The 12,531-nt window shown below is 40.6% G+C and overlaps 1 protein-coding gene across 3 annotated transcripts in view; it reads left to right on the forward strand.

The window, feature by feature from the left end:
• Znf462 (zinc finger protein 462) overlaps window positions 1-12,531 on the forward strand; it is a 142,008-nt gene that overhangs the window by 75,703 nt on the left and 53,774 nt on the right. For all 3 annotated transcript variants that reach the window (XM_071600819.1, XM_071600821.1, XM_071600820.1), the window contains one exon: window positions 3,169-3,360. In XM_071600819.1, the coding sequence (XP_071456920.1) occupies window positions 3,169-3,360 (192 nt within the window). The remainder of the gene's footprint in view (window positions 1-3,168; window positions 3,361-12,531) is intronic.

The raw sequence follows: 12,531 nt of genomic DNA on the forward strand, positions 1-12,531 counted from the left end.
AATCACCCATGTCATGTTTAATTCATCCTACCAACTAGAATTAGACTGTTCTGCTTCTTAAAAGATATTTCTGAATTACCTAACCTTGCCAGTGGAATTGCAGAGAATTGTTATATGCACTAAAGAGAATTCCCCCCCAAAATAAAGGTGTAACCTAAAGGAAGTTGGATGTACCAAAGAGAACTCAAAGTGTGTGAGATTTCTCAAGATGGGCCCATGGGTCAGTCGTTTCCTTTCTCTTTGGGGTTGCAACTGTGTAGGAACTGTGCTGTCTCTCAATGCTTATCTCATTGGGTCAACCTGGTGAACACCTGTTACCTATTAAGATTCTGCACTGAGCATGTTATAGGTATCATCCTATTCAGTCTTCATGGTAATCCTACAGGGTAGGTGCTGTGTGGCTTCCTTTGTGCCTTGTGTAACACTTTATAACATTTTGAATAATATTATAAAAACTACCCAAAACCAGGGTCCTTCATTTTTGCCATGTTTGTACCTTGTGTCTCTTTGCTATCTCCAGAGTAGTGGGCTCATTGAACTGGCTTATTACCACAAAACTACTCAAGCCTTCTGGCTGCTCTGAGCCCCACTGGGGTTTAGGGATGGGACAGGGAGATTAGCTACATGGGCCTGTTTCTATCTTTTGGTGTTTTTATGTCTCCAGGAAACTCTCCTAAAGTTCAAGGTGTAAGTGGCTCCAGAGTTCAACCCCAGTCTCTTCTAATTTGTGCATATTGTAAATTATTGAGCTGGGACAGCATTCTGGTGCATTTTCCCCATAGGCCTCAAGCTTTATCAAAGTTCTGAGAGCTGGTAAGTGGTTGGACCTGTGGGAAGGACTCTGAAGAGTGTTCAAGACTGCGCACTGACTCCAGGGCACTAAACTGAAGACTGTTTTGGGGGCTGACCAACCTGACTGGCTTTCTTCTGCTCACTGGCTAGCAAGAAGGAAGCATCTAGAAAGAGAGAATAGGAGCAGTATAATTCCACTAGGTCTCCATGGCATGGCTCTGAGTCACTGAGAGAAGCTTGACTTGGAAAAAGCCAGTACATTTTCTAAAGGTCTCTCTATTTGTTTATTCTAGGTGGATTATTTTATAATATTTTAAAGGGTAAGCAGTGGTATGACCCAAACAAATAATCTGGACTTGAATTCTGTGTCATGTGGTGGGACTCAAAGCCACCCAGCAAGATTTATGCAACCGAGCTTGCATTTAAGGAAACAAACAAACAAGTAGTGTTAGGGCAGTAACCTTGCCTATAATAGTATACACAAGCAAACAGCATTGTCTGCTGCCCAACGTTGTTGCCTAACTCCTAGGCAGTGGTCAAGAGGCCAAGTGATTTGTGTTCTTGTCTGGGTGTCTGAATCTTTGAACTTTTTTTTTTTTTTTTTGCTGTGTAGTGCTATGTAAACTAAGATTTTCTGTAGTTCTCTTCAGGACCTCTTGGAAATGCAAGCTCTGGAGGTCATCAGTGGTGAGAAGATTTAATTGCAAAACTTGGATGCTGAGCTCTCTTTGCATATAAAACCAGTTAGTAATTTTCAGAATGGTAGGAATGAAACAAAATCTCAGCCAGCTAAAAGCAAGGGCAGGCTGACCCTCCATTCCTCTTCTTCCTCTTCCTCTGTAGACCCACAGCACTGCCCATTCATTTGTACTGACTTGCAAAACTTACATTACCAATGATCCTGTCTTCTTTTCTTCTCTTCCTCTGATTTTAAATCTTCATCTCAAAAATTAAATTTTTAAAATGCATGTTTATTGAAATAAAATTGAAAATGAGGCTGGGGATGTAGCTCCGTGTTAAAATGCCTTCCTAACATGCATGAGGTTCTGGGTTCAATCCCTCGCACTACCAAAAAGTAAAATTAAAAAAAAAAAAAAAAACATTAAAAAAAGAATTATTGTAAATGCAAAGAAATATGCTCAGTCATCTATAGTCTTATTATCTAAAGACCACTGTTCTTAACATTTGATGTTTTCCTTTTAACCATTTTTTTCCTGTAATTGTTTTTAATTATTGTGGTTATAATATAATCAAAATATATTTTGTCTTTCTATTTATTTCCAGTTTGTCATGCTATTATAAATTCAAAAAACTTATTTTAATGATAGTTTATCAAGAGGGTATGCCCACATTTGTTTAATCATTTCTTTGTGTTTAAAATTTTGGGTGGTTTCATACCTTTTTCAGACAGTAATGTAAATTTCTAAATAAAATTTTCTCTAAATTTAATTATATTTTCTTTATAGAGACTCTCAGAAAGGAGTAGGATTATTGGGTTGGGGGTTGAGTGCTTTTGTTGTTACCAGAAGCAAAATTGCTTTCTGAATTGATCATAGTAGTGTACATTTGCCCAATAACATAAACATACCCACTTCATTCTTAAAATGTAATTAGTTGAAAAGTTGACTTATGGCAAAGATAAGCCTCACTCTTGTCTTAACATGGTCCTGATGATCTGTGTGGTATTTCAGTTTTAATGTACTCGTTGTTGAAGAATATTAGTGAGACATATAACCCCCACGTGTTTACATACACAACTCTTCCATCAGAGAAATGATTTAGTTTTACTCATTTCTGCTCTGTTGGTTTGGATAGGAAAATGGAATTTTATGATGAGGTTTGTGAGCTGATTAAAAAAAAAAAAAGAATGTGTGTACATACTTTGAGGGGGTGTGTAGTTAGTCAGGAAATGAAAATTGGGACTTGCATTGTAGAGCTGGCTTGGAGTGACTGTGTGTTTGGGAAGCCACTGGTAGATGGTTAGGTTAAGAAGGAAGCATATTTGTTTTTATGGTTGATTGATACATGACATGGTCAATTCTGTATGGAGAGGGAGGAAGAGGGATGGGGAAACCTTTCTGAAGGAGATAAGAAAGACAGTTGGTTTCTCTTCCTACTGTGGAATCATCCCAAAGTCTCACCTCATCTAGAAGGACATGACATGAACAGTGACCAGGCCACTTGCTTATGGAGAGCATGGAAGAGTTTCATCCCCAGGAATCTTGTGGGCAGGGGGTTGGCTTGGAAGGGTTCCTAGACCATGAAGCTTGGGAAGCACATCTCTAGGATGAATTAACTGTGTTGGTTTGTTCTCTGCCCTGCCTTCTCCCCTCCCACTCCATTTCCCGTCTGTCCCTTACCACCTTCTCCTTCCAGGTGAACATGCCTACAAGTGCTCTTGGTGCTCATTTTCCACCATGACAATCAGCCAGTTGAAGGAACACTCCCTCAAGGTCCACGGAAAAGCCCTGACCCTCCCACGGCCACGGATTGTCAGTCTTCTCTCCTCACATGCCCACCACTCCTCCCAAAAGACGACCCCTACTGAAGAGGTGGAAGACTCCAATGGTAAAAACGGTGGGCTGGGATTCATTGCCACTCGTTCTTTCTAGAGGAAACTCCTACATGAAAGCTTAACAGTTCGAGTGAAGGAAGAAATATGGGGAGGTTGAGTCAACCTAGAAATTGGAGTTGGGAGGGGTACGATCTTTTAAGAATAGCATAGTGCTCTGGTAAAACAGCGGTGGGTACTCACGTGAGCATTGCCCGGGAAGGAGCATGCTGGCTGGGATGGGTCAGGGCGGGATTCTTCTGTGTGGGTTTGAGCAAGACCAGAATGGAATATCCAGCAGTTTTTTTGTTTGCTCATTTTTCCTTATATTTCTAATAACCAATTATATATATATATATATATATATATATATATATATATATATATATATATATATATATATAATGTCCAGTGAGCTGTTTGAGGTAACAGTTATGCAAGTTAATTCAAAGTAGGAAGGGCGAGGGAGCATGAGTATTTCTGAGCAGGCCACATGGTATATCAAGGGCACCATAGTGATTTCTTATAGCTGAAGGATGTTGAAGAAGCGATAATTGGGAAGAGGGTTCCGTTTTGGAGCTTAAAAAGAAAACAGGGAGCTGTGGAAAAGATCCTCTCACTGGTCATGTGAGCAAAGCTAGATGAGGACAGAAAGAGAGTCCAGTCTTGGAGCCTGCAGGCATGGCATAGTGAACCAAGGGATAATGCAAAGTTTGGGCCAGAACAGGAAACAGACCTGTGTTGACCACTCTGCTCACCTCAGACAACTGCTGAATCAGACACTTGGGAGAGAAGGAGGGAAGTCTGTAGATCCTGGAGGTACAGGGGAGCTGCTCTCCTCCAACCCCTTCAAATGCTTGGATCCCTTCTTCAGTGTCTCCCAGCCGCTAACTGCCACTGGCTTGCATAGTTCCAAACCCAGGGACTGGGCTGTTCCCTAAGGTCGACTCCTACATCCCTGGGCAGAGCTTCGTAGACAGGAAAGAAAGTGGAACTAAGGCCTGGATTAGAGTCTCACTTCTTTCAATGCTAGTGGTGTTTCCCCAGGTGATCTTAGTTTCCTGGATAATGAGACCTGCCTTCACAGGTTGTCTGGAGAGTAATGAGAAAAGGTGCACCTGTAAAGTGCCCAATACAATATGTGACATATAAGAAGTCTGTCATTTTATGGGTCGTCATTTTATTTCTTTTTTTTCCATCTTTTGACTGATTTTCTGGCCTTTGGGACCATTTATAGCAAGTATGAATTTGGGGTTATTTTTAATGTAGTGTTTAAAATAGAAGACTTTTCCATTGACCTGATGATCTAAGGGCTCAACTTGTCAACCTGGTCTAATTCTCAGATTACCAGAACAGTACGAGGTAATTTTTATTCATGAGGTCTGTGAGTGGGAGGAAATGAACAGGTAAGTCCCAAGACCAAAAATAAAAAAGATCTTTATTGAGTTGTAGGGCTTGGTGTCCTGTCCTCTGCAAATCATTAGGCAGTGTGTTAAATACTGTAGTTCCTTACTGGTATCCCTGTGTTAAGGCACTGCTGTTTAACAAAGAAGGCTGATTTGTTTGGTTTTTTTTAGAGGGTACTGGTATTGAACCCAGGTCCTCATATATGCTAGGCAATAATTCCACACCTCTAGCTCATTAAGGCTTCTTAAGATGCTATGGCTTGTCATAAACTGAGCACACGCGCTACTCAATTGTATAGTAGCTTCAAATGCGGGAGAGAATGTCTATGGTGTTGGCTTGTTTTTTCCTTCCCAGAAAACTTAAGAGTCTCAAACTTGGGACCTGGAGAGAGTACATGTGAAAGGTTAAAGAAAAGGCCCTTTTTGTATCTTGAGATTCAACTCATTGGAAAACATTGGTATTTTGCAACCAGAGGGCAAAATCTAATTTGACCCAAATTGTAGATCTTTATTAACTCTTTTTTTTTTTTTTTTTGTGACACTGGGGATCTAACCCAGGGCCTTGAGTGTGTGAGGCAAGTGCTCTACCACTGAGTTACACCCCCCAGCCCATTAACATGCTTTTTATGTAATTGTTTTTGTCTGAAATGGAAGCCACACCCTGGGAGCCTTTTGGTTGAAATTGGTCCATCCAAACACCATTCTCAGCAAAAGCTTTTCTTGGGAAGTTTCTCTCAGTGTTCAGTCTTTTTCCATTGTCCTTTTTCCATGAAAGATGGGTCTCGATATATCAAGACCAAAATCTCTTATAGATAGATGTCCCACTGCATGGACCATGTTTCTCTACATAAGCTCAGAAGAGTTGAGTTGAGCTTCCTGAGCCTGTCTTCTCTACCAAGAGGTTGGCCAGGGACAGAAGAGTCAAACATGAATACAATACTGTTCTAGACCTCCAAAAGCTTAAAATCAAATGCTTAGAAGACATTATCAGCACTTGAATCTGAGCTAACCGCAACCCCACACCTGAGGCCTGACCTTTTTGCGGGGTGATGTCAGAGTCACAGATGCTGGGCAGAGGGGAGGGCTGGTATCACAAGAAACATGGCAATATGCTGTTAGGTAATTGTGCAATACAGACAGCCCAGCTTTGCCCAGCCACGGGAAGGTGATTTCCTATATATAAAAGCGATTTTCCTTTCCTTCTTAAGAAACAGTACAGTAACTGAAAGCTCTAGGTGGTAACCATTTAGTAAGGCCTACACAAAAGGCATTGGACCTGTGCTGTTTTTAAGGTATATAAATAGCCCATATCAAAGGACCAGTGGTGATTAGTTTAATTAAATGACAAAAAGTTGATTAGAAGGCGGGGTGGACAGAAAGAAGGCATCAAATGGTCTGTTCTCATAAAGGAACAATTCCGCGGAAAGAATAAATAATGGCTCCTCCTCCCCGAGTTTTCTTGAAGCCTTAGGTTTTGCTGTAGGTTTTGCATGGTTCTGAGTGGCCGTGGGTGACTGAGGCGGCCTACACTCGGAGGACTGTTTGCCAGGGATCTGGATGGTGGATTCCTAGAAACAGCTCAGTCTGGAGGATGGAAAAACAGCTGTGGGGCTAGACAGTAGCCTGTAAATCATGCTTTGAATGGTGTTTAAAACACACATGTGAAATCCAATTGCACATTTTAATAGGCAGAAGCTGTGGGGCTATTGGCTCTCAGTTAAGGTTTCCCACACTGCAGATGCCAGGACACTGTGAACACACGAACCAAAAATGTGTTGCAGGCCTGGGGGGAGTCAAGATCCATAAAACCAGGGAAATCACCAGTGTGTCCTTGGCTTTCTGAATCCCTAGCGAGGGATATGAATAAAATGAGTTGACATGCTCACTGCTCTTTGCAGTGGTCAGATGCTTGCTGTCTTGAGAGCAAGCCAGTCCTCTCTGGCAGAGGGAAACAGCCCAAATGGGAGGTTGTTCCTTCTCTCTCTGACCCAGAGGAAAGCATTGCAAGGGAGGGAGGCGAGAATGGAGAAAGTGGAGGGCGGCCTCTCACCCCAGCTGCCAGGCCACACACCTGTTCTGTGCTTAAACAGCGCTCTTGGGCCAAGCTGTCAATCTTGACGTGTTTCACCAGCACCTGAATCCTCCTTGTCTTCTTCATGATCAGTTTTTTGGATAGCAGAGCAAAGGCTGTATGGTATTGGTTTTGTGTATAGGATAATGGGAAATGACACATAATTGCTATTCAAAACAACACATTAAGGGGAGACAATAAGTTTGTCAACAGAGCAAAGTGCTGTGCTGTGTTTGTGTTGACTGTGTTCCTTCTCCTGCCATATAAAATATAGGACTGGCTTTTATCAGGCTGTTTCCTAGTCTCTGTTTTCAGCGTAGAAAAATACACAGACATTCACAGCTAGAAAATAACAAAGAAATGAGGCCAGCATAGTTTAGCCATGAGATCTGTTTATGTCTGAGAAGCTGCACAAGGCATGGGCAATGGATGTGTAATTTAAAATTTGGCTATATCCTTTATAAGATGTCAAGCCAATGATGCCATTTCATCTTTTTTCTCCCATGAATTTCCCCCAATGAAAAATTTAAGAAAGAAGAACTTTTTCTGTCCAGTTATGCTGCATGGAATCGCTTGCTTTGGGAAATGCGATTAGGATACATTTGAAATAAAACAGGAATCAGGTACTAAGATAGGTACACAATGAATAAGGTGAATGAGGGTAGCACGGTGTTTTTTTGCCCATGCCCTGGTTAGCAACCTAGAAAGAACACAAAAATCTCCTGGTCCTGATACCTGCCCCTTTATAATTAAATCTCCAGAGAGTCCACCCAGAGAAGTCTTTGATATTGTAGATTAATTGAAAAGGTTTGGAAGGAGCGATATGACTTTTCTGCCTCAATTTTCAGTTGCCTTTTCTACTCTAAACTTAATTTCATAAACACTATTTTATTCCGACTTTTTTTTTTTTTGGTACTGGGGATTGAACCCAAGGGCACTTAATCACTGAGCCACATCCCCAGCCTTTTTTTGTATTTTATTTAGAGATAGGGTCTAAGTTGCTTAGGGCCTTTCTAATTAGCTGAGGCTTGCGTTGAACTCGAGATCCTCCTGCCTCAGCCTTCTGAGCCACTAGGATTATAAGCCTGTGCCACCACCACACCTGCCCAAGAGACTTTTTTGGACACCACAGGCCCTTTTTACTGTCACAATGTCCTCTGCACTGCATTCAAAGTTAACCATTTCATCACTCTTTTCCCACTGCAATGATCTGGCTAACACCTGCTGGTGTTCCCTGTCACCTCTGTGCTACTCTCAGCTTCTAACACCTTCACCTGTGTTTGTACCCCTTTGATTAAATTCTGCTGGGTCTTAGAACGGTTTCGTACCCCCTTGCTGCTTTGTATATGCTTATGACTTTTGCATCCTTTAAAGACTTTGTTGTTGTTGTTGTTGTTTTGTTTTGTTGTACTGGGGATTGAATCCAGGGCATTGTGCATATAAGTCAAGGACTTTACCAACCAAGCTACATCCCCAGCTCTAAAGATGGATTTTTATTGTCCCCAGTCCTACTTGGGTTACTCTTCTGTCATTCTTGCTTTATTTGTACTGGTAGATATGCTGTTGGTTCTGCCCCCTGCTTTTCTGGTGGAGACAATTAGATAAATACTGCATTCCTTTGACCGAACAGTGGTTTGTTAGAGGCATCCCAGTTTTGAATTCAGCTAATTGTACTTAGTTCCCCAAATTATCTAACTCCACAGAAGCAATTTATACAAGGGCAAGTTTATTTCCCTTTCATGTAAGAGGTGGGTTCACAGGCAAATAATCTGAAGATGAAGCCTTAGGGTCTGCTCTCTCAGAAACTTTCTGATGGAATTATTCTGCCAAGATGAAAAGAGTTTAAATGTTGTCCTTGTCTCTGCTTTTTGAGATCTTCTATGGAGGTGGAAATCTGAAGGTATAAATCCCACAGGTGTAAGTGTGGTGGAGCTGCAGACATGGACATTGCTGGTCTGATCACCAGATAGCAGAGCCGCTTCTTGAAGCCAGTGCACACAGTCATCAACCCTGGAGTGGCTAGCTAGTTCTCTGTGTCTCTCAAAGGAAAACCAACAAAACTTTTCAATGAGTGGAACCTTTTAATCTTCCTGAGAAATTTTCCCTCTGGGCTTTTCATATAAAATAAATATATGGGTTAGAAGAGACTCATTTTGTGAGACTCATGTGGGTCAGTTTTTTCAAACTATTAGGGAAAATTTATCAGATTTCTTCAGCAAAGGGCCAGATAGAAAATATTTTCAGGTTTGTGAGTCACGTAGTCTCGGTCAGCACTGCTCAGCTCTCATACATGAAAGCAACCATGGACAATGTATAAACAAATGGGCATGTTTGAATAAAACTTTATGAACAAAGATAAAGGGGAGGCCAGATTGCCTATGGAGGATACTATAACTGGCCCTTGCTGTAGATGATTGCATGAAAAACTGCAGCAATCATGAAACGAATCCTGTCTTTAACAAATGCAATTCTGGATCTTTATGTTTAACACATGAAATATCCCTAGATGTCTTATAACATGGAACTTGACCTAAATATAGTCTTTGTTTCTTATATGAAATGTAAGGTATCGGGTAAAGCTTTAAAAATATTAGTGCATGAATTATATGTACGCTTAAAAGGAAACTCTTTCTCTGAGAATTGTGTTGAGTCTAGCTCCAATCTATCAACTCATTTAACCTTGACTGCAGCAGTACTTGACACTTAAAAATTAAGATCTGAGATGCCTGCTTTTCTGAGAGGAGCTTTTCAGATCTCTAAATAGGTCAGACATAAAATTCAACCTTTAAGAGGATCCAATTAGTTGCTAGGGCATCAAACCTTCCACGCAGGTTCCAATTGCAATCAGATTTCTCTTGGGGTGAAAGAAAAAAAGAGGTGGTTTCTTTAAAAATGACAATAATGAAATGGAGACTCTTGAGTGAATAATTGTAAAGTACAAAGATTTATATCATTTATAGTCCATGGGATATAAAGCATAATTTTATTACCTTGTCTATAATTTTTAATAGGGTCTGCTGGTCTCAAAATTATCTGACCAGATACTACTAACCTTCTTTTTCATACCAGAATTTCTACATTAATCTAGAGTTTGTTTTAATGTCTAGTATAAAGAATGACACTTTTACTTAGAGGTCTTCAACTCTAATGGAACCAAGTGGCTCTGAAGATTCTGGATTCTGTTAAACACCCAGATATCCATAGGGGATAAACTATTAGAACTTGGCTTCAATGGCAAATATGAACCCTCCAAAGCGATCATCCTCCTGGATTTGAAGATTAGGCAATACAGACCCTTCCCAAGAAACCCACCTGCCTGGGATTTGTGACTTTTTGAATTAGCCACAGTTTTATGTGCCAAGGATTAAAAAACATTTCAAGTGTAGACTTCCCATGTCCTGGGAACTTAGTCAACTAACCCATCTCCCTCTTCCCATGCCAACAAAAACATTTGGTCACCAGAAATATAAGCATTTACTACCAAACTTATTCAGAGCTGGTCCCTAGCAACACCAGAGTTTGCTTCGAAGTTCCACATCTGGCTTTTGCATCTCTTGGTGCACTGCTTGGAGATTACCTTATGTCCTTTAGAACCTCAGTCGTGGGAGTGTCTGAAGAAGAAGAAGAAATCTATTTTCTTCTCTGGCAGGAAGTATATATTTAATTATTAGTCAAATCATCTAAATTGACTAATCTCGGTTTGTTTTTGCATTTTTTTTTCATGAAAGAATTTTCCCTTGTCTTATCACTGTCCACCTTGAATTTCTTTCCTGCTAGATATTTTAATCCAATTTTATTTGAAAAAAAATCCCTCAAAACTGTCTTTTTGAGATTTCTATGACTCATAGGTCCTCTCTTCCCTTTTGAATACTGCTCTGCGTGAGAGAATTTTACCCAGGCCAAAAGGAAGGGTATTGGATTGGGAGGAGAAACATGAGTGAGCCATGATTCAGAGGTAGAGGTCCTGGTAAGCCTTGCTGGAGCAAAGGGGATGTCCTGGGAAAGATGGGTGTATGGAAAACTTTTTTTTTTTTTAAATGCAGAGATGAGAATGAGATAATAGAAATATAGCTTTTTTTTTTTTTTTTTTTTTTTTAAAAAAAAAAGAAACAATTACTATTTTTAAAAAATATTTTATAAATTTTGATGGTATGGCCAGGAGAACATGTCCACATTTCTTATTTTGTTCTTAATTTGTTCTTTTTAGATACACATGATGGTAGAGTGTATTTTGACATTTCTTAACACAGTCATAATCCTACATAATATTCTATAGAAGACTCCCAGTGATGGTGGTTAAACAAAAAATGGCAAGATAAAGACGGCCAAGGTGACGTGAAAGGCAGGTGATCAGATAGGAGGATCTGCTTGCTTTTGTGGATTCATTCCCTTGCTGTGGATGCACAGGAAGGGGTGAGTTCCTGCCATGGGGCTCTTCTCCTTTGCAAGCTCAACCCAAGGAGGTGCTTGGCTGGGAGTGCAAGGCCCAGCTAAGGTTTCATGTACCAGCACACTGCTCTTGGACAAGTTATTCTAGCACTAAGTTCTGCAGCTTCCTCGGGGACACAAAACATTCTTAGATGACTGGCTGCAAGTCACTCCCCTTAGGTCACCTTTTATTTTCACATACTACGAGTCCGCCAGAACTGCAATAGTTGCCACATTGAGCAGCGCAGGACCTTTCAAACCCTTAGCGTGGTTCTTGATTTTTAGCATGGTCAGTTATTATTTCCCCTTGGCCAGTTTGAAAGTCATCCATTCTGGTTTATATAAGGGTTTTGCATGTCTCTTTGCTGAATTCCTGAATGATAAAGATAACCATTATTTTTAATAATTTATTTAATTCTGCTGATAGCCTTAAATTTGTTATCTCTTACTATGTCTAATCAATCAAGATCATTGTCACTTTATAAAGAAGGAATAAAAAGGTGAATCCTACTCAAAAAAAAAAGAAAAGAAATTGTGCCCAAGGGAGTTGGGTTTTATTCACTGTCTCTGAAGCCTATGTCCTTGACCTTTGAACCTCACTGAAGTCTAACATCAAAAATACACATCCAAGAAATGATCCAGAGTGGCTAAGGGACAGCCTTTTCTTACTGGTTTGGGGTGGGATGTGTGGTCTGGAATCTCCCAAAGAAAACCAGAGATAATTTTTTTTATAACTATTGATATTTAGAGCTTAAGTTAATAGGTATACACATAGCATTAAGTTTAAGGACCAGAATATAATGAAGTGAGACATTGTGCATATAGATTTTAATGACTAACAATAGAAAGACAAGGAATTGATGAGCCACAAATGGCTTCATGGAAGAGTGGGGCTCAGGCTGGGCCAGAAGGGTGAGTAGATTTAAATAGGCAGAGGGAAATCAGTTTCCAGTGAGAGGAGTTTCAGAAATGAACAAGCATGTGGACGAGAGGCTCTCGGGACTACAAGGAGACCAGTCCAGCTCAGGTGGATGGTGAGGTTAGTGGGAACGTAGAGGTGGTGCCAGACCATAGGGGCACTTAATTCCGGGAAGAGGACTTTGGAGTAGTTAAGAAACAGAACAGAGAAGACCAGCAGCAAGGGGCCTTTTCCCTGTAGAGGTAGCAGGGTTCCTTGGAGCTGTGGCTGCATTCAAGTGCATCTACGAGTCTTCAGGAATAAGTGTGTATTAAAAATAGTCAGGAGTAATCATCTGGCTGCATATATTTTTTTCATTCTGCTT

Source organism: Marmota flaviventris, chromosome 13, assembly GCF_047511675.1.
Source record: "Marmota flaviventris isolate mMarFla1 chromosome 13, mMarFla1.hap1, whole genome shotgun sequence".
In the NCBI taxonomy this organism is placed as follows: Eukaryota; Metazoa; Chordata; class Mammalia; order Rodentia; family Sciuridae; genus Marmota; species Marmota flaviventris.